A 22,331-nucleotide genomic window follows, 5' to 3' on the forward strand; every position below is an offset into this window, starting at 1 on the left:
TTGTTGACTTTTGTTGAGTTAAAGTCATAGTTAACTATTGATAAATTGAATTACCGATTGATTTTTAATATCTGCAAGTTTATCACAGATCAATGGTGGATAGATTTAGTTACAGAATTCGCTTTTGAAGATGCTCCAATTTAAACAATGGGTACAAATGAAAGCTGGTGGTACCGGACTAACGGTACTTTCTGTAAACAAATTTGATGGAGGATGCAAGGATTGAGTTTCACAACTCTTAGTTCTTTATTCACCCTAGTAGAAACATGATGCTTCACAGTATGAAGCAGATGTTTGGAGGACAGGCAGGAAGAGGAATATAGTGTTTTTTCTCTAAGTCTAATATTTATTAAATAGTAGAGATGGACCATCAGAAATCACTGGATTCTTGTAGCTATTTTCTATACTAAAGTGGAAATGACAGAGCATTTTCACGGATTTAGTTGAGGGATTGCTGATTTGATGCAAGGGTCAGGATTGTAGATGGGATATTGGTTGACTGATAAAATTAAATCAGTTTCATTTTGTCTATTTTGATCTAGCTGGTAAGATATCAGTTCATACGAATATAACGGATCACGAGACGGCTTAGATTGATGCAAAGTGTGAATAATAACACTTGTTATTACCAAGGTAGTTCAGGAGGTCAGTTTTGGATATCGGAGCTAACCCTAGAGAAGGTGTTACCTTACTCAGATGGAGTTTAAGGTACTGGAGGAGGGGTTAGTAGTTTCTATAAATAGTGATATGACTGTCGGGCGACTGAGATGGAAATTTATAATTTTTCTTGGTAAACCCAGACGGTTAGAAGGTACATCACGACATCAAATGTCAGTTTTGGTGAACAAGTACGGATAGGGACGTATATATAATTGCCCTAAGTGTAAAACCTGCTACAAAGGTGGAAAGTTGATCATTAGATATCATAGGAATCTTTAGCCACTTCCTATAACAAATATGGAAGTTGAATTAAATAGGAGTGACGGTCGATGGGAAGGATCGACATTGATTTGGAATTTCGATTTTCCATATGGAATCTGAGTGGTGGATTGAGAAAGATCGTTTGAGGACATAAATTTGAGTGATACTTATCTTAGAACTTCATCGTAGTTCTATAGTTCAGTGATAGTGGTGTTATAGCATGTGGATGTCCATATTAGTGGATGCAAAGTGCTATTTCGAAGGAGTTTTATGAAGATTTTGGAGCAGCAGCTCTACTTCATATCTATAGACGGAGGAATTAATCGAGAGATTAAATTAGACCATAAAGGATATGTTTGAGGTGTATATCCTAGATTTTCATGGACAGTTGGAAGTGTTTACTTCACTTGTCGGAATTTTATCTGTGATATTGTTGGCACAAGGAGGTTAGTGTGACAACTTTCGAGATTTTGTATCTTTCACAATGCATACCTCTCATTTGTTGGTTGGAAATGGAAGTATGGGTTGTACAATCAGACCTTGACTTTATTTAAAAATATGTCAGAAAGAGATACTTCCCTTTGTATTGAACTGCGCATGGTTGGGAGGCAACAGTAGGATGTTGTAACTAGTTGAACTCGTATACTAGAGTTTTTCTATCAAGGAGTGGTTTGCTCGTTCTGTTTTCTATGTAGGAAGAAGGCGATTTTTGGAGAAAGGTAAATTTTACTTATTACATTGACTTTTAGAAGATTGTGTTTCGCAATTGAGGCAGTCGCCTCTGAATTAGCGTTACCAAATTATTAGCTCTGGGTGCATTGGAGTTTGTGCATATATTCTATGGCACTTGGAGGTATGTAGATCATTCCCTTGTCGACATGGAAGGATTACGTTGTTATTTGATACAACCTACACATCGTATGATTATTGTGTTTCTTAAAATATAGGAACCCTGTCTACCACTTGGTATATTGGAGTTAAGTGGAACCCTTATAGTGAGGTTGCGTCTACTTGGGAATAAGAGGATGTTTTTTGCTCATAATTTCCAAGCATAATGGAAGAATAATGGAAGGAAGTAAGGGCGAATTCCGAAGACGGAATTCCTTTTGTTAGGGGGGAAGAATGTAATACCCCTAATTTTAAAAGGATAGTCTCGGTATTTATTTATTTTTTTTTTATTGTATTTTTTTTAATTGTTTAATTGATTATTTGACTAATTGTTTATGTGTTTAATTGAATTAAGTGTTACTTGATTAATTGGCTACTTATCTATGTGTTATTTGTATTTTGTCTAGGTGTTATTTGTATTATTTGTTTAATTAGATTGTGTGCTTAAATGATGTATTTGATTAATTGTAATTAATTGTAAATTAAATGAGTAAATGTTTTATTTTATTTTATTTTATTTTATGGTTAGTGGTAATGGGCTAACTAATTGGGTTCCATGAACTACTTGGATAGGAGGTTGGATGGGTATGGATAATTACTCATGGATAGTTGTATATGTATATATATAGATATATATGTATATACATATATATAAAAATGAAAGTAATTTATTAATATTATAGTAACTTTAGTATTAATAAATAATCTGATGTATATATTTATATAATAAGGATATACATATATTTTATACGTAACATGTTTTAAGTTACCTTTTTAATATTATGGTAACTTTAGTATAAATAAATAATCTGATGTATATATTTTATTTATTTAATGAGGATACAGATAGATTATATACGTAACATGTTTTAAGTTACTTTTTAATATTATGGTAACTTTAGTATAAATAAATAATCTGATATATATATTTTATTTATTTAATGAGGATATAGATAGATTATATACGTAACATGTTTTAAGTTACCTTTTAATATTATGGTAACTTTAGTATTAATAAATAATCTAATGTATATATTTTATTTAATTAATAAGGATATACATAGATTATATACGTAACATATTTTAAGTTACTTTTTTAATATTTTCATTTTTTTTTATTTTTCTTTATTAAGTTGACTTGGATTGGAAAAAGGAATAGGGTTATTATTTAGCCTATAAATACACAACTATAGGTTGAAAAAGGGGTGAAAATATATCACGTAATATATTCTAGAGAGAGAGAGTTAGAGAGGGAAGGAGAAAGAGGAAGGAATGAGGAGAAAACCCTTTAGAGAGAAGATCAAGGAAGATCAGTTGTATTTTGGAGGATCAGTTGTATTTTCTAGGGGTCCACACAGTATGGATTTCCGAGTTGTATTTTGGAGGATCAGTTGTATCAGAAGAGTTTATTAATTAATGGAAATATATTATGAGGTTTATTATTAGATTATCATTTTAGTTTCTTATCAGCATTTTATTTATTCTTCTTTATTTTTTTTATACTCTGTGTTCGTTTATTATCAATTTATTTTGATATCCTCGGGTATTCGGGCGTGGACCTGGCCAACCCGCATTCGAAAATTCGGAGGTATTACATATGGTCACACAGATATTATATAGTCGATTCAATTATACATGGAACAATTAATTTCAACTTCACATATTATACTTTAAAGTTGAAACTGGACCCTTTTTATATTGAAAGAAAAGAATAATGACTTGCTTGCTTTGGTAGTTCAACGGGCAATTTGCCACTTTGTGGTAGTTCAGATATATATATATATATATATACATTTCATAATTGTATACTATACGTAGTACTCATTAGTTAAAAGTAACAAATTTCATTACAATATTATATTGTAATTGTCATTATCATTATCTAACTTTAATGAACAGAGTAGTAACAATGCTACATATTATGTAATAGAATAAAAATATTATATATAATATATACTATGCACAAATATTATATTATTTCATATTATATAGTCTATTGCTATATATTTATTGCATATCGCACATGAGTAAATAAAGCATAATTTGTCCCTTAATTAAAAAAAATATAAATATTTTGATATGCCTTTTTTACATTCGTCATAACAAAATACAAAAAGAAAAATGAGATCCACTTTATTAATTAATAAAAGAGGAATCATAATAGTTAATGTTAGGAATGACGATTAAGTGAACCTTTAATAATGTTGAGCAAATAAGATGAGGTGCTGGTTTCTACGAAAATAACAGCATGCAATTATAAAATTATTGTAACGAACTGAAAGCATACAGCATATTAATATTTGTGTTTTTAAATATAATTTTTTCCATTGGTATTATAAGGATATCTCTTGGTGTGCTAAATATATTTGACACACTTATTGATTTGAATATATTTTTAAATATATTCATGATTAAAATTAAAAATTGCTTGATGAAAATTTTTGGAAAAAAATATACTTTTATTAACACAAATAATAAATAATAACACACTACAGAAATAAAAATAATTAAACCAAATGAAATGAGTAAACATCTTTGACGCTAAGAGAAAAAGTTTTTACTTTTTTTCTTCCAGAAGAAATTTGATTTGAACCTTTCAATATAAATATTTGATAAGATATGAAAAACTCAATGAGAATGAATTTTAGTTTCACCAGACATATTTTTAACAAAAGTAAAACAAAATTAAATGAAATATATTTAAAGACAATTCATAAACTAATTTGATTCGTATACGTCACAATAGATATAATTGCGAGGAAAAAAAATGAATTTATAAATTCAAAACAAATATATAAAAATATAATTTTATTGACATTAATATAGTAGTAGAAGTAGAAGGAGATTTAGAATGAGATTATTATTATTTTTGTAGATTTATTAAAATTCAAATTTTAGTTGAATAAGAATTCTGAACTACATATATTTTATTGATGTACCAAATTGTTTTCACACCAAGAAGAAAGATGAACAATAGAAGACTACCCATGTTAGAAAGAATGACTTAAACATGATCACTCACTGACTATGAGCTAAATGAAAGACATTAAGCACTTCACGAAACATTCTAAATAAATCTATTTTCACCAAACTTATTTTTGTGACAATGTGAATATATTATAAAAAAATTATTAAAAATAAAAGAGGAACAACGAAATAAGTTTTACTTTCGAATATAAATTATGCCCTTGCTAAACAGAATATTAGCAATCTATTTTTTTATATGTATTTATGAAAGATTTAGTTACTTAATAATATTGATTTAATTTTAAAAAAGATTGGACGACTTTAATTAAAAAAAAATTCTATTCTATAAAAAGAATTAATAAAATACATTTTATTAATTTAAATTTTAGGATAAATTGCACAAAACTCTATTGAACTATCACCTATTTGAACAAAAGTTAAAGATGGTATATCAATCTCTCTCATACTATATATACATATATATATATATATATAGAGAGAGAGAGAGAGAGAGAGATGTAGATTCGGTCAATTTGCAAATGGTTCTGTTTAGAGACCAATGTTTTCGTTAAAAATTTTTAAAAACAGTTTCATTTTCTTTTAATTTCTAATCTCCGTTATACAAACCCATTTTCATTTACATGTGAAAAAAGAAAACAAAATAACATGTGATGCACCTCTTTGTGTTGAATGATTATCCTTTTTTTGCCATCAATCAAGGGTCCCTACGTTGCAACACAATTCAACTGACATCCAATTTGGTAAGTTTCGAGTTTTCAATCTTGTATTGCAAAAAGATAAATAAAAAATAAAAAATTAAATAAAAATTAAATAAAAATTAAATCATCAAAACTCAAAGATTACATAAAGAGGCATAACTATGTATTTTTTTCAAACATTGAGGCACAATTAAGTACTTACCTTCTATTGTATTTCAATCTAATAAAAATCCCGTAATTAACACAATCTAAACTCAATTTGCATTGGAGTAACATTTAACAATTTTCAAATTTTCATTACAAATATGGAACGTTTTGAGAAAGTAAATTTAAATCAACAATACAAATAAAAAAAATAAAAAAAAAAACCAAACACATGCTCTCTTTGTCATCAATTGGGTCCTTGCAACATAGTTTCAATCATGGTATCACAAAATAAATAAATAAATAAATCATCAAAACTCAAATATACAAAAAGAGACCCAACTAAGTACTTACATTGTATTGTATTGCAATCCAATGAAAATTATGAAATTTACCTTGTATTGTATTGCAATCTAATGAAAATTATGAAATTAACACAAGCTAAACTCAATATGTATTGGACTAACATTTAACAATTTTAGACTAACATTTAACAATTTTGATATTTTCATTACAAAGATGAACGTTGAAAACTATGGATGCATTTGCATGCTTGCATATATGTTACATATAGATATAATAGAAAATGGTAAGTCACTTTAGAATTCTTGGGTAGCTGAACCATTTAATTCAATTCATTTGAATTAAAAACCATAAAAATAGTATTTAATTAAAACATTTAATAAAATATTTGTGAGTTTAAAGATTTTTGAAATTGATGGGCTATTCAATTTATTTAAATTAAATTATTATGTTTTTTAATTAATGAGACTTTTTATTTGAGAAAGATAACATACGAAGTATCAAATACCTTATTCATTATTTTGAAAAAGGTCAAAATAAAAAATAAAAAAAAAAAAAAAACCTTGGCACTTTTATATGTAGTATGTATATATATATATGTATAGATAATTTATTTAGAAGGTAATTCTTGATACAATGGAGAAACAGGAATCAGGATATGAATTCATATATTAAACTAACTAATTTTTTTAAATATAATTTGAATTTAGATGGGCAATCAATAATTAATTACTTAGATGGGAAGTATTAATTAAATAGTGTGTCATAAAAATTGAAACATTGCACACATTAGGAAAGGTCACTTTGGTGTGCCCTTTTCAAATTTCACATTCTGAAAAAAGAAAAAATATATTTTATATACTTTTCAAATTTCATATATTTTATTATAAAAAAAAGTGAAAAATGTATGGAAACAGTAAAAAAAAAAAAAGTCTTGCACTTTTATACGTAGGATATATAGAGAAGGTAATAACTCTTAATTAATGCCTCTTAATTAAGGCCTTCCATAAAAAAGAAACGTTTAGGAAAAGGTAATAATATTAATAACAGTAATTTGTGAATGATTGTGCGCTTTTAATGTGACTTTTTTTTGAAAAGTCTTGCACTTTTCAAATTTCATATATTTTATTATAAAAAAAGTGAAAAATGTATAAATATATATATATATCCAAATTAAATTATCTATATATATACTACGTATAAAAGTGCGAGACCTTTTTTTTTTTTTTTTTTTTACTGTTTTTATACATTTTTCACTTTTTTTATATGAAATTTGAAGAATGTATCTGATATTTTATATATTTTTTCTTTTTTTAGAATGTGAAATTTGAAGAGACCATATATATATATATATGTTGTATAGAGATGTAGATTTGGTCAATTTGCAAATGGTTCTATTTAGAGACCAATGTTTTTTTTAAAATTTTTTAAAAACAGTTTCATTTTCTTTTAATTTCTAATATCCGTTATACAAACCCATTTTCGTTTACATGTGAAAAAAGAAAACAAAATAACATGTGATGCACCACTTTGTGTTGAATGATTTGCAACATAATTCAACCGACATCCAATTTGGTAAGTTTCAAGTTCTCAATCATTGAATTGCAAAAAAATAAAAATAAAAAATAAAATAACATAAAAATTAAATCATCAAAACTCAAAGATTACATAAAGAGGCACAATTGCGTATTTTTTTCAAACATTGCACAATTAAGTACTTACCTTATATTGTATTGCAATCTAATATTGAAAATCCCAAAATTAATACAATCTAAACCCAATTTGCATAGGAGTAACATTTAACAATTTTGAAATTTTCATTACAAATATGGAACGTTTGAGAAAGTAAATTTAAATCAACAATACAAATTAAGAAAAAAAAACACATGCTCTCTTTGTGTTGAATGATTATCCTTTTTCGCCATCAATTGGGTCCTTGCAACATAGTTTCAATCCTGGTACCACAAAATAAATAAATAAATAAATCATCAAAAATCAAATATACAAAAAGAGGCACAACTAAGTACTTACCTTGTATTGTATTGCAATCTAATGAAAATTATGAAATTAACACAAGTTAAACTCAATAAGTATTGGACTAACATTTAACAATTTGATATTTTCATTACAAAGATGAACATTGAAACTATGGATCCATTTGCATGCTTGCATACATGTTACATATAGATATAATAGAAAATGGTAAGTCACTTTAGAATTCTTGGGTAGCTGAACCATTTAATTCAATTCATTTAAATTAAAAACCATAAAAATAGTATTTAATTAAAACATTTAATAAAATATTTGTGAGTTTAAAGATTTTTGAAACTGATGGGCTATTCAATTTATTTGAATTAAATTATTATGTTTTTTAATTAATGAGACTTTTTATTTGAGAAAGATAACATACGAAGTATCAAATACCTTATTCATTATTTTGAAAATGGTCAAAATGTATAGAGAGGAGAAAAAAAAAACCTTGGCACTTTTATATGTAGTATGTATATATATATATATATATATATATATATATAGATAATTTATTTAGAAGGTAATTCTTGATCCGATGGAGAAACTGGTATCAAGATATGAATTAATTACTTAGATGGGAAGTATAATTAAATAGTGTGTCATAAAAATTGAAATATTGCACACATTAGGAAAGGTCACTTTGGTGTGGTCTCTTCAAAAGAAAAAATATATAAAATATCAGATACATTCTTCAAATTTCATATATTTTATTATAAAAAAAGTGAAAAATGTATAGAAACAGTAAAAAAAAAAAAAAAGGTCTTGCACTTTTATACGTAGGATATATATAGATAATTGAATTTAGAAGGTAATAACTCTTAATTAATGCCTCTTAATTAACGCCTTCCATGAAAAAAGATAATTTAATTTAGAAGGTAATAACTCTTAATTAATGCCTCTTAATTAACGCCTTTCATGAAAAAGAAACGTTTAGGAATAGGTAATAATATTAATAACCATAATTTGTGAATGACTGTGCGCTTTTAATGTGAGTTTTTTTGTGAAAAAAAAAAAATCAAAATAGTCAAAATGTATAGGAAAAAAAAGAAAAAAAAAAAAAAAAACCTTGGCACTTTTATATGTAGTATGTATATATATGTATAGATAATTTATTTAGAAGGTAATTTTTGATACGATGGAGAAACTAATATCATGATATGAATTCAAATATTAAACTAACTAATTTTTTTAAATATAATTTGAATTTAGATGGGCAATCAACAATTAATTACTTGAAGTATTAATTAAATAGTGTGTCATAAAAATTGAAATATTGCACACATTAGGAAGGTCACTTTGGTGTGGTCTCTTCAAATTTCACATTCTGGAAAAAGAAAAAATATATAAAATATCAGATACATCCTTCAAATTTCATATATTTTATTATAAAAAAAGTAAAAAATGTATAGAAATAGTTAAAAAAAATTCTTGCACTTTTATAGGTAGTAGGATATGAATTCATATATTAAACTAACTAATTTTTTTAAATATAATTTGAATTTAGATGGGCAATCAACAATTAATTACTTAGATGGGAAGTATTAATTAAATAGTGTGTCATAAAAATTGAAATATTGCACACATTAGGAAGGTCACTTTGGTGTGGTCTCTTCAAATTTCACATTCTGAAAAAGAAAATATATATAAAATATCAGATACATTCTTCAAATTTCATATATTTTATTATAAAAAGTGAAAAATGTATAGAAACAGTAAAAAAAACTCTCAATAACTCTTAATTAATACCTTCCATGAAAAAGAAACGTTTAGGAATAAGTAATAATATTAATAACCATAATTTGTGAATAATCGTGTGCTTTTAATGTGACTTTTTTTGTGGGGGAAAAAAAAAATCTAAATGGTCAAAATGTATGGGAAAAAAAAAACCTTGGCACTTTTATACGTAGTATGTGGATATATATATGTAATTTATGTAGAAGGTAATTCTTGATACGATGGAGAAACTAATATCATGATATAAATTCATATATTAAACTAATTAATTTTTTTAAATATAATTTGAATTTAGATGGGCAATCAACAATTAATTACTTAGATGGGAAGTATTAATTAAATAGCGTGTCATAAAAATTGAAATATTGCACACATTAGGAAGGTCACTTTGGTGTGGTCTCTTTAAATTTCACACTCTGAAAAAAAAAAATATTTAAAATATCATATACATTCTTCAAATTTCATATATTTTATTATAAAAAAAGTGAAAAATGTATAGAAACAGTTAAAAAAAAGTCTTGCACTTTTATAGGTAGTATATATATAGATAATTTAATTTAGAAGGTAATAACTCTTAATTAACGCCTTCCATGAAAAAGAAACGTTTAGGAATAGGTAATAATATTAATAACCATAATTTATGAATGATTGTGTGCTTTTAATGTGACATTTTTTTTTGAAAAAATAAAAATAAAAAATGTTAAGAAATTAGCTACACTTTTATAATAGTATAGATAGATAGATATAGATATAGATATAAATATAGATATACATTCTTGTTAAATACATGAATATCATGTAATATTTAATTAAAATCTCAAATATCATATTATGTGTTTAACAAATGTACAATATTTTATAAAAATAATTTAATATAAAATTTATTTATAATATAATTACTAATTTATTACGTAAGTTATTTTCAAATTCGGTATAATAAATTATGTAGTGTAATATTATAACTTATTTATGAATTTAACCATTTTATTATTGGTGTTAAAGAGTATTTAGTTATTTTTGGTAGCAAGGGTTGATGTTATTAAAATCATTAAAGCCATTTACGGTTAATTTTATCTGAAAATGAAAAGTGGTTGCATGATGATTTTAATAACATAAAGAGTAAAATTTCAAAACAAAAAAATAATATTAAATAAATAAAGTACATGAAAATTTTATAAATTTAATTAAAAAACAATTACTATTGCGATTGGCAATGGTAATTACCAAGACGACAACCGTCAATAAACAAGCGTGGTGATTGCGATTGGCAACAGGGAGTTTGGGAATTTATTACGGATAAAGGCAGTGTGGAATCGAACGTTTCTAACCGGATCTTCTTTCTTTTTTTATCTCGGGCAGATGACGTTAGGGATGATGTCAATAGTTTTGTAATCTACTTCTTCCACTTCCCAGCATGACACTTTCTCCACTTATATATATATATATATATATATATATATAATGCATGTAGTATAGTTATCTACATCTGTAAATTAACTTTGATCAATTCTTGCGTCGACCGTCGGTCCGTCACTTCCCCAACAGAACATTTGCTATTCTTCTCCCAGATTTAAGGGATGTCAGGCCCCCAGTGCTGCGAAAACCCACCAACACTCAGCTCAAGCTGTGGAGAGGGGCAGGTGGAAGAAATTGGAGGCCTCAAGTCCTACGTTTCTGGACCCTCTGATTCCAAGCTTGCAGTTGTTCTCATCTCAGACGTTTTTGGTACTCGATTCACTACTTATTTTGAGCTTTCTCTTCCAACTATGATTTGGGTATTTGAGTATTTTTCTTAATCTGGTGTGAAACTAGTCTCCTTGATCTATTTCATAGATATTAGATCTTGGGCTATGAATATGTGTTTGTGGGTTCTTAATTTGAATAACATTATGGTAACTTGAGAATGTAGGTCTATACCGACGAAAAGTGCTATTCTTTGTATGGTAATTAAGATATATATATTTGGCTGAATAATAATTAAGATATTTGCTATTTTACAAAGTGGAATTTTTTTTTTTTGGGGGTAAGTCAGTGGGTATTGTTTGTTTCATTTGCAACTTATTAACTGTGTGCGTAAGTCAGTGTGTTTATTGTGGTTATAAATCATGTCCACCTTTTATCAAGTCTCAATCTGTCTGTCATCAAAATCATCATCATGGCTGTTGTACTTGTGATATGAGTTATAATTAATTAAAAAAAAGAAAAAATAATCATCACTGTCATATCTAATGCACATGTATGAATTGATCTTGCAGGATTTGAAGCTCCAAAGTTGAGGTATTGTCAATTTTCAACTCTGCTTTTGCAACAATTCAGTGCATGTTTTGCTACTACTATTGTTTTTATACAATTTTTTATTTCATAAGTTTGTCAATTGTTTTTGTTTTTTGATGGTCTAGTCCTTGTCCTCTTAAACATAGCAGATTGAAAAATAATACTAATAATAATAATGGAATATATGGTTTGATGATTTAATAAAATCCTAACAATTCTACTGATATACAGTGGAAATAAGAGAGAGATAACTGCCATGTCTAAGGGAAAATGACCATTTAGCTTGGTCCTGCTGCTTAGATATTTTAATACTTCTATAATTATTCAATTATGTTTTCAGGAATTTCTATACTTGACGCAATTATCATCTAAAAATGCATAAGTATCTTGCCAATTGTATCTAAAAGATGCATAAATGTTTTTTTTCTTTCTAGAATGACTTCAAGAAATACAAAAACTACCTTTTCTTTTCATTTTTAATTTTTTGATAACCAGAGGCATTGCTATTTCTTGAAAACACACACAAAAAATGTGAATTACTTAGAGCAAACTGCATCCAAGATGCTCATTCTTTATTATCACTGAATTTCAAGTTCTCATTTGGATTAGCATAATTTTTTTAAAATGCCTCATATGAGTGTTGACCGTTAGTCAACAGCTTTGAAAGATGACGTCAGCCAAAAAAAAAAAACAATTGTAATCCCATTTCTAACTTTCAAAACTTTTAACAGGAAATGACATATTTGACCATATTTGAATATAATATAAAGGTAAAATTGCCCTTTGTACATACCAAGGCCTCTTTTCTCTCTTAGATAGTAGTAGTTGTTGGATTTTGTGGCTCGACTATGTATGCAGTGTTCTGGAGAAGATGGACTAGTCTAAGTTATTTGGACCGGTCCAATTGGAGTAATTTTTTTTTTTTACTTGGGTTAATTGGTTGGGTTTTAACATATGGTTTTATACTCCCTTTTTTGATATATAATACTGAAATCTCTATCCATGAACATAGCCTCAGAGTTGGGTGAATCATATAAAATATTGTTAGAGTAGGAAGTTGATTGTGAGGTGCTATGGAGAATGACACGAAGGTATCACGATGGTGTGAAGCCAATGAGGAATAAATTTTGGGGACATGCCAAAGAGTGGGTGTTAGTTCTCAAGATGGGGCGAAGGTGATAATATGAAGAAGAGGTTTGTTGCTTTCAGCTAAAAAAACAATTGATGAGGATGAGTTGATAGATTGGTGGGTTGCCATGTGTGACCAAATTGAACACCAATGGTGAGGTTCTTAAAGGAAAAGGAAGGATGAAGGAAAGAAAGGAGTTTTTTTTTTTTGTTTGAGGTGGAGAGATCTTCAGTCGAGGTGGAGCTATGGAGGAGTGCGTGAAGATGAATTTCGAACCAAGGTGGAAATTATTGGGTTTTGTGGTTCGAATTCGGTGTGTATGCAGTGTTCTGGAGAAGATGGACCAATCCAAGTTATTTGGGCCACTCCAATTGTAATTGATATGGCAACTCTTTGTAGGCAAGTTAGAGAATTCTTATCCTAACAATGAATGAGTTTGAAGACTATAAATAAAGATGGTGTGAGAGATTAAGGTAGAGAGAGGAAAAAGATGTAAGGTGTTTAAGGATGAGTATTATGAAGAAAAGGGAGAGTATATATAATTCTCAAGTGTAAAGATGTAGCGTCAAGAGCGTGATGAGTGAGAGTGAGTGGGGTTTTGACATCTGGTTTTATATTCTCTTCCTTGTTACATAATAGTGAAATCTCTCTCTCCATGGACATAGTCCTAGAGTTAGGTGAATCATGTAAAATATTGTGTTATGTGTGGATGTGTAGTTATCTCCATATATGCTTGTGTACTAATGATGCTTTTGCTGTATGTGATGAAGGAGGGATTTAATTCTAAACACCACCACCACCCATGAGCAAAAGAGTCGATTAAGGAGGGATTTACCTGTTGAGTGGGTTGGAGGAGTTAGTATCACTGATAATTGGTGTCAGCGCCGATGGTGGTTCAAAGCCTATGGTTGGTCCCGAAGATTAGAGCAGAAGGTTGGTGTGAATTTTGTCAAAGCAGGAGGTTGATCGTGAGGTGCTGTGGAGATTCAATAAGAGTTGATAATGACACGAAGGTATGATGATGGTGTAAATCCCATTAGGAACAAATTTTGGGGACAAGCCAAAGAGTGGGTGCTAATTCTTAAGATGGGGCGAATGTGATGGTATGAAGAAGAGAGGTTTGTTGCTTTAAGTCAAAAAAACAATTGATGAGGATGAGTTGATAGATTGGTGGATTGCCATGCGTGGGCAATTGAACTCCAATGGTGAGGTTGTTGATGGAAAAGGAAGGAAGAAGGAAAGAGAGAATAGTTTTTTGTTTAAGGGTGGAGGGATCTTCAGTTGAGGTGGAGCTATAGAGGAGTGCATGAAGACAAATTTTGAGCAAAGGTGGAAATTGTTAGGTTTTGTGGCTTGAATTCGGTGTGTATGCAGTGCTCTAGAGAAGATGGACCAGTCCAATTGGGGTGAAAATTAGTTAAGGAATTTGTAATTGATATGGTAACTCCTTGTAAGCAACTTGAGGAATTCTTGTCCAGCAAGGAATGGGTTTGAAGACTATAAATAAAGACAGTGTGAGATTTTAAGGTAGAGAGAGGGGAGAGATATAAGGGGTTTAAGGGTAAGTATTGTGAAGAGAGGGGGGAGAATACGTAGTTCTCTAGTGTAAAGATATAGCCTCAAGAGTGTGACAAGTGAGAGTGAGTGGGGTTTGACATTTGGTTTTATGTTCTCTTCTTTGATAAAATATTGTGTTATGCGTGGATGTGTATGATTGTTATCTCCACATATGCTTGTGTGATGATGCTTTCGTCGTGTGTGATGAAAGAGTGATTTAACTCTTAACAACAACCCGACCTTGAGTGGGTTGGAGGAATTAATATCCCTAACAGTAGTAATAGGAAACAAACATCTTATATATATCTTTTATATGTGTGTGTGTATATATATATATATATATATAGATGATTATATATAGGGTTAAATACACTAACCTCCCCTGAGGTTTGGCCTAATTACAGTCAGATGAAACTTGTCAAAAATCTTGCACCGTGTTCCCGAGAGGTTTAGTCACTTGTTACAAATACCCCCTCCATCCAAATAAAATGCATGATCTGACCAAACCCGCTGACTCAGCTGAAAAGACTTTATTAACCTGATGATAGACATTAAATTACAATAAAATATCTTCTTTATGGAAAAAATACCCTTCTTCACCTACCCACCCATCTCCGCCGTCGCCCCTTTCTTTATCTCTTCCATGGCCAACCATTGTCTCAGTCCACACGCCGCCACCCCTTCTCTCTCCAAATTTATAAACTAGTAAACAATATATATATATATATATATATATAGAGAGAGAGAGAGAGAGAGAGAGAGAGAAATGAAGAACAAAGTTACAAATTCACCTGTTGCTTTATGGTTGCTGGGTTCATTCCCATCAATTCCTTTGTAATATATGTAAAGGTGATGGGTTCCTCCCAAGAATTACTTAGTTTATACACAAAATATGTTGTAAACTAAGTAATTATTGGGAGGAACCCATCACCTTTACATATATTACAAAGGAATTGATGGGAATGAACCCAGCAACCATAAAGCAACAGGTGAATTTGTAACTTTGTTCTTCATTTCTCTCTCTCTCTCTCGCTCTCTCTCTCTCTGTCTCTCTCTCTCTCACTCTCGCTCTCTCTCTTTATATCTATATATATATATATAACCCATTTGCAACTTGCTCTTAATTCTCAGCAACCATTTGCAATTTTGCTCTTTATTTCTCTATACACACACACATGTCCATTGGAGCTTAAGATTGATCCATTGGGAATAAATTGATGGCCATTGAAGAGTGATAAAAATTGAAGAGAGAGAGATTCAATAGATGTGCCGAGGGTGTTGCAACAATCATAGTAAAGAGAGAAATTGTAGAGAGAGATTAGAAGAAATTGAGCTTAGAGAATAAATTCAGTAAAGAGGGTGTTGCAACAATCACACTATTGCTCATATTTTTGTGTGCTTTTTTGTGGATGGCGACGTTGTAGATAATAAAGGCGTTCATTCATTTCTGGAGGTACAAACTTTGATGTTGAAGCTGAGGATGGAAGAAATAGAGGAAACAAACTCTTCTCTGCAGAATAATAAGCAGAAAATGAGACATTCAGGTGGTAATGGGGGTGGGTATGGGGGTAGATTTGGAAGCCGTGGTCGTAATGGTGAAGACCGTGGACGGCAAGGAGGTTTCAATGGGCGAATAGGTGGTTCTTTTTGGGGTTTCTACTCAAGGTATGGTGGTCGTGGTGGAGCTGACAGCAATTTTGATGGTTATGGCGGACAAGGTGGCCACGGAAGATGGGGTTTGGGATTGGATTTGGCAGGGAGAGGAGAGAGAACAAAGAGGGAATAAGATCTTTAGGCAAATATGTCATTTTATTTAATGAATTTTTTAAATCGTTTTATTATTAAAATAATCGGGGTACAAAAGTAATTTTATCTGAATTTTAACTTCTGTAAGATCCAGGGGAGGTCATTGCAAGATTTTTGACAAGTTCCGAGCGTAATTAGACCAAACCTCTGGGGAGGTCAGTGTATTTAACCCTAAATATTATCTCTCCAAATTTGCTGTGTGGTGATATTATGCTAATTGGAAAAAGCAATCTGAATTTCTTCCACTTTAATCTTCATGGTTTACTTTTGAATTATTATTATTTTTCCAATTTGAATAGTGTTCAAGAAAATTCCAAATAAAAAATTTAGAGAAGTGGAATAGGTCAATTAGAAAACGAACAAATAAAATTTGATTAAAACATATTAGAAAAACCTTAATTAAACAGTATCAATTAGGGCAAGTTGGGCAACATAGTTTTGTGCCTCGGGTTCCATAATTATCTCTATAACATTGTGTAATTGTTTGAGGGTTCATTCTTTGCCCTGCCTTCACCGACGCGGACATTATTGATCAAACATGAACTTTAGGGTTTCAATTGCATATATAGAGAGATATATCACCGATTCGATGAAACCCATGTGGAAGAGAAACACAAAATGCATCACTTCTCGGTGTATATATGCATTTATGTACATATACGTGTTCATCCGTTTTGGATTTAGAGAGAGAGAGACGAAGCCTTCAAAGTGACGAACGGATGAGGGATTGATAGTGGATGAGGAGAGAAATTGAAAAGTAGTAGGTTTTGGGTTATGAATGTTTGGGTGCCTATGTATATATGTGTATGTGTATATATATATATGTATTTGTGTTGAATCTGGTTTTGATATGAGAGGGAGATGCTAGAGAAAGAGATGGTAAAAGAACTTTTTATATTTGAAAATGGATATTTTAGTCTTTTTAAATTTGATTAACTTTTCAACTATAATGATATTAACCAAACAAGAGCATAGTGGTAATTGCATTATTACTATTAACGGAGTCAGCCGACAAGCTCTGACAGGGGAGGTCGGAGTAATTTCTGAAAACTATGTGGTACTTTGTGTAGGTTTAGCGATCTAGAGGGGAGGTCAGTGTAAATTACCCGATTTTCAAAATTGTTAAATTTGTGCCAATGTGCCATTTGTGGCCTTGTGCTGGTGTTTGTGTACCCTTTGGGTGTCACGGTTTAGTGAGTGATATCTCCATCTCCTTCTTGTGAATTTGGGAACTGAGCTTGTCAAACCTCTTAAATAGCCAAGTAATTATTGTTAGGCCTGTGTCAACTGATTTTCACACTCTCAACATTGTCATATAGTTTGACAATAAAGTGTCATTTGTCAACTTATTTTACTTATGCCTTTGTTTTTCAACTGTGAAGGAAGCTTGCTGACAAAGTCGCAGCTGCTGGATTCTATGTGGTTGTTCCTGACTTCTTCTATGGAGACCCCTACGTACCTGAAAATGCTGAAAAGCCAATATCAGTATGGTTAAAAGAACATGGAACGGTTAGTTATCTTCATTATACTACATGCCTGGAAACTGCTACTTATTTATATTGTGAAAGTAGTTTCCTTTGAACATATTTTCCTTTAGGGTTTGCTGGAAATTTAACATTTAGAGAAATCCAAAATGTGGGTTGACTCAGCAGACCCATTCATTTTGGGTCTCCTTGAAGAAATGAAGTTTCTGTTTTTCAAATAATACTGAATGGTGTTTCTTCCTTTTTGGCGAATAAAATCAGTGTCTTCAATTGTTTAGTTTTCAAACTCGAATAAAGTTTTGATTAATTGTAGCTTACACATTAGTGTCTAAAATATTTTCTTACCTTATAGGATAAAGCATTTGAAGATGCAAAACCAGTTATTGAAGCTCTAAAAAGTAAAGGTGTATCCAGTATTGGAGCTGCAGGCTTTTGTATGGGTGGTAAGATTTTTCCTGCACAGCCTTCACGAATTTAGACAATATCATATTGCAATTAATTTCTGCAACTAGACAGGGCTTAAAAATCAACAACTTGACTAAAATTGAACTTTTTGAATTCTCTCATCAGCTAAGGTCGTTGTGGAATTAGCAAAGCATGCTTATATCCAAGCTGCAGTGATGCTACATCCGTCATTTGTCACTTTGGATGATATCCAGGGTATGAATTTTGTTACTAAACTTTCCTGAAATTACTTTTTGATTTATTTTGTCGGACCCAGAATTTTAAAGTAGACCTCTGTAATTATTCATAGAAGCAATTGTGTTGGTCCTTTGTGAATTTTATTTGAGCGAGTGTATCATGAGGGTGCATGCTCTTACCGTGAGCTAGCTTGTGCCATTGACCATTTGGATTGAGAGTGCATACATCACAGTATCTTGACGGTTGATAGCACGGTCATGATAACTTTTTCATTTATATGAAACACATATAACCTTCTAGGTATTTATATATTGTTTTCCTTCTTAATGGTGGTGAGCATGACGTGTATTTATTATTTTTTTTTGTGAGTTGGAGGAAACAAGAAATTTGTTTATTTACAGTTGCCACAATTTTCAGGGGTTAAGGTTCCAATTTCAGTACTTGGAGCTGAGATTGACCAATTTTCTCCACCAGAACTTGTGAAACAGTTTGAGGGGATCTTAAATGCTAAGCCCGAGGTATGAAACTCCAAAACTTTCCATGTAACACTAAAGAAAAATATTTCATATTGCCCATCCTCAAATTATTGTTCACATACCTTTATAACTTCAATAATCTTTTCCTTTCTTTATTGGCAATAGAATATTCAAATAAGCCAAGAACCGTGTTGCCTAGACTTTCCTATTCTCCTTAATGTATTTGTGCCGACACAACGTGATACGACATGGGTATGGGTATGACGTGTCAGACACACGACCCAAATTGGACCCTTGGATCTTTCGATCTTCTTAAAGGAAAAGAAAAGCCCAATGTGATAGCAAAGAAGGATTACCTGATTCTGACATAGATGGAATTTATCTTTTTTTTTTTTTTTTTAATCATATTCCGTTTAATTTCGTTAAGAATGCAAGACGTCTCTACATACCCTTATTCAGGTTCTGAACGCATTTTGAACCTACTTCACATATCTTAAAATTTGGGATCTAGGGGGCGGTCTGACATTTGGACGCATACTTATACCTCATACATATACCCAAGTCCATGTAACATAAGCCAAAAACTGACAAGGAATTTATGTTTTATTTTCTGTAAGTGTTGTTTTAGATACATTTATACTCACAAGTCTCACATACTTCCTGAGGCAGAAGTGACTATGAAAGCTAGAAAATGTGTTTACTTTTCACTTGAACTCTGCGAATCTATCACATTGATTTTGTACTTTTATTAACTTCATGATTGTTTTTAATTTGTAGTTTCTTTTTTTCTTTTTATTATTATTATTATTATTTTTTATTAGTTAAAGATGCCTTTATTTTGGTGTGCATGATTATCTTGTTCAAAAAAGAAAAAAAAAAAAATGATGGTGGGAAGCTTTTCAAAATTGACCATCACTGTCAACTTCAATTTGTGGTAACTTTATCAATAACCAGATTGTGGTATGTTCATTTTTGCTACATACTAAAGTGACAATCAACTCCACTTTTTTGATCCACAATTATGGCCAGGATCTTAAGTATTGCATGGATGCATGTGTGCGACTCTATGCCGCCTCAAGACTTTTATTTTCTTAATTTTTTTAGTTTATATATATATATATATATATAGAGAGAGAGAGAGAGAGAGAGAGAGAGAGAATACTCGGTAGAGTGTTGACAAATATTGAATATACCTTTCGTTGGGGTGGGGGCTCCCCCATCCTTTTTTTTTTTGGGGTAATTGTCTCCCCCCATCTTTCCATAAGGAAATCCATTGGGGGGGGGGGGGGGGGGACATAACTGTCATTCGCTAGGGGGGGGGGGGGGGGGGGGGGACATAACTGTCATTCGCTAGAGGGACTGAAAGATGCTTTGGATTAGTCGTTACGGTCAGATTTATGATGGATTTGGTGATAGGCCATCTCCGACTAAGAGATAGATCCTGCCCAATCAGCATCAGTATATCCTTCCACTTAAGGGTTCTTCAAGAGAACCCATAAATACCTTTGTCGATGTTCTAAGTTTGCAGTACCTACTAGAGCATTACTAAAACATCTACAGGGAAATCAGAAAAGAAATAGATTGGAATATATGTATTAGGTTCAGATATTACTTAAGGGTCATTGTTTTGTGCAATGGTAAAAATATGCCCAGACTCTGTACTCCGAGAGGTAGGTTTGGGTACAAAAGAATTAGACATTTTTTACTAGATACACAAATAAAATTAGACATTTTTTAAAAATGTCTAATTTTATTTGTGTATCTAGTACATCCCTCCCATCTCCCTCGTTGGCAGAACGGGTAGGTCCGGTACGCTGGGTAATATGTTTTTATTTTTTGGTAAAACATCTCTTGCTTTAAGGTAGTTATTGCAAATCATATTCTCAGACATGGTTGGCATTTGTGTTTCAGTCAAGAAATTAAGACGCCAAATTAAAAAAAAAAAAAAAAAAAATAGGAGAAAGAAATCACAGATATATTATTTTTTCCAGGTTGATGGCTTTGTAAAGATATTTCCGGGGGTTGCGCACGGTTGGACCATGAGGTACAAGGATGAAGATGAAGAGGAGCTGAAGAATGCAGAAGAAGCCCACCAGGATATGTTGGATTGGTTTGGTAAGTGTCTTTAGGAAGACTATAATATGTAATAATCTGATGTGTTGTTATAGCACGTCTCATGTCATTGTAAGAGATGGCTGTGTTGGCTTGAATATGAAAGGTTTTTTGAATACTAGAATTATTTGAGACGATTATATGCAATAATTTCACTATTGTAAGAGACAGGAATGAATGAATAATCCTTAAGTACTGCAATTATTGAGATGGTTGGAAGTTGGAGCCACTGGGATTTTTTTGTTTGACTTGAATATGAATAGTCCGTAAGAGCTTCATTTTTGAATTGCTTGTATGATTTTATTTTAACGTACTTTGATTATGATTTTTCCTATGGAGAACCATTTTAATATGAAAGAATTTTTGGACTAAAAATGTGTAAATTTTATAAGAGAGCAAATAGTAACTGTCTTGAGGCGTGCATTTGATGACAATCTTACTTTTCAAAATAAATTAATTGATTATTTAAAGATGTGTATTTTGATGAAATTTAGATAATAAAAAATAAGTTTTCACTCGAAATAGCATAACATTTTAAAAGATGGAGCATAAAAAAGGTAGCCAATTTACGTTTACAACTAGCAAATTCAGTTCTTAAAATGTTCATTTAAAAAAAAGAAAAAAGAAAAAAAAATAAGCAAATGGCAAAATAAGTTATCTCATCAAAAAGCGTTGTTTATGTTTAATATATATTTAGGGATTTTTACATATAAATGTACTTATGGAGCCATATTTACTATATGGTTAAGTCAAAGTATGATAGTTTCAATAAAATGAGGTTGACCCAAATGCTGATGTGTATATGAATTTTTACTGTTTATTTTAATTTCTTACCTAAAATACCCTTTTTACTTTTGAATCAAATTACATTACTACCCCCTTTCTCTTTCCTCTTCGGCAGTTCGTTTTCTCTCTACTCTCTCTCATCAGACCAAATCTCATTATACCGCCCCTTTCTCTATGGCCATTCTCTCTCTACCCAACTGAAACCCAACAATTCAATCTCCTACCACTCTCTCTTTAAATTGAAAATTAGAAGCAAAACAGAGCTTAAGTATCATTTTGGCCCTACCTGGTACGAACTGGGTCTTGCAACTCTCGCCGAAAGTAAGCCCGCCGCCTCTTATCTTTTCCTTCCATCACA

General features: G+C 30.7%; 1 protein-coding gene across 1 annotated transcript; it reads left to right on the forward strand.

Moving 5' to 3' along the window:
* Window positions 1-11,162: 11,162 nt before the first annotated feature.
* On the forward strand, window positions 11,163-21,416 carry LOC132295888 (endo-1,3;1,4-beta-D-glucanase-like). Its single transcript, XM_059794155.1, has 7 exons — window positions 11,163-11,432; window positions 11,963-11,984; window positions 17,856-17,982; window positions 18,310-18,400; window positions 18,528-18,617; window positions 19,017-19,117; window positions 21,067-21,416. Exons 1-7 carry the CDS (start codon window positions 11,285-11,287, stop codon window positions 21,202-21,204), a joined length of 717 nt encoding a protein of 238 aa, XP_059650138.1. The 5' UTR covers window positions 11,163-11,284; the 3' UTR covers window positions 21,205-21,416.
* The last annotated feature ends 915 nt before the right edge of the window (window positions 21,417-22,331 follow it).

The sequence above is a fragment of the Cornus florida genome, unplaced genomic scaffold (assembly GCF_030987335.1).
Source record: "Cornus florida cultivar Cherokee Brave unplaced genomic scaffold, ASM3098733v1 CherokeeBrave_3.0.0_Hap2_Chr01, whole genome shotgun sequence".
In the NCBI taxonomy this organism is placed as follows: domain Eukaryota; kingdom Viridiplantae; phylum Streptophyta; class Magnoliopsida; order Cornales; family Cornaceae; genus Cornus; species Cornus florida.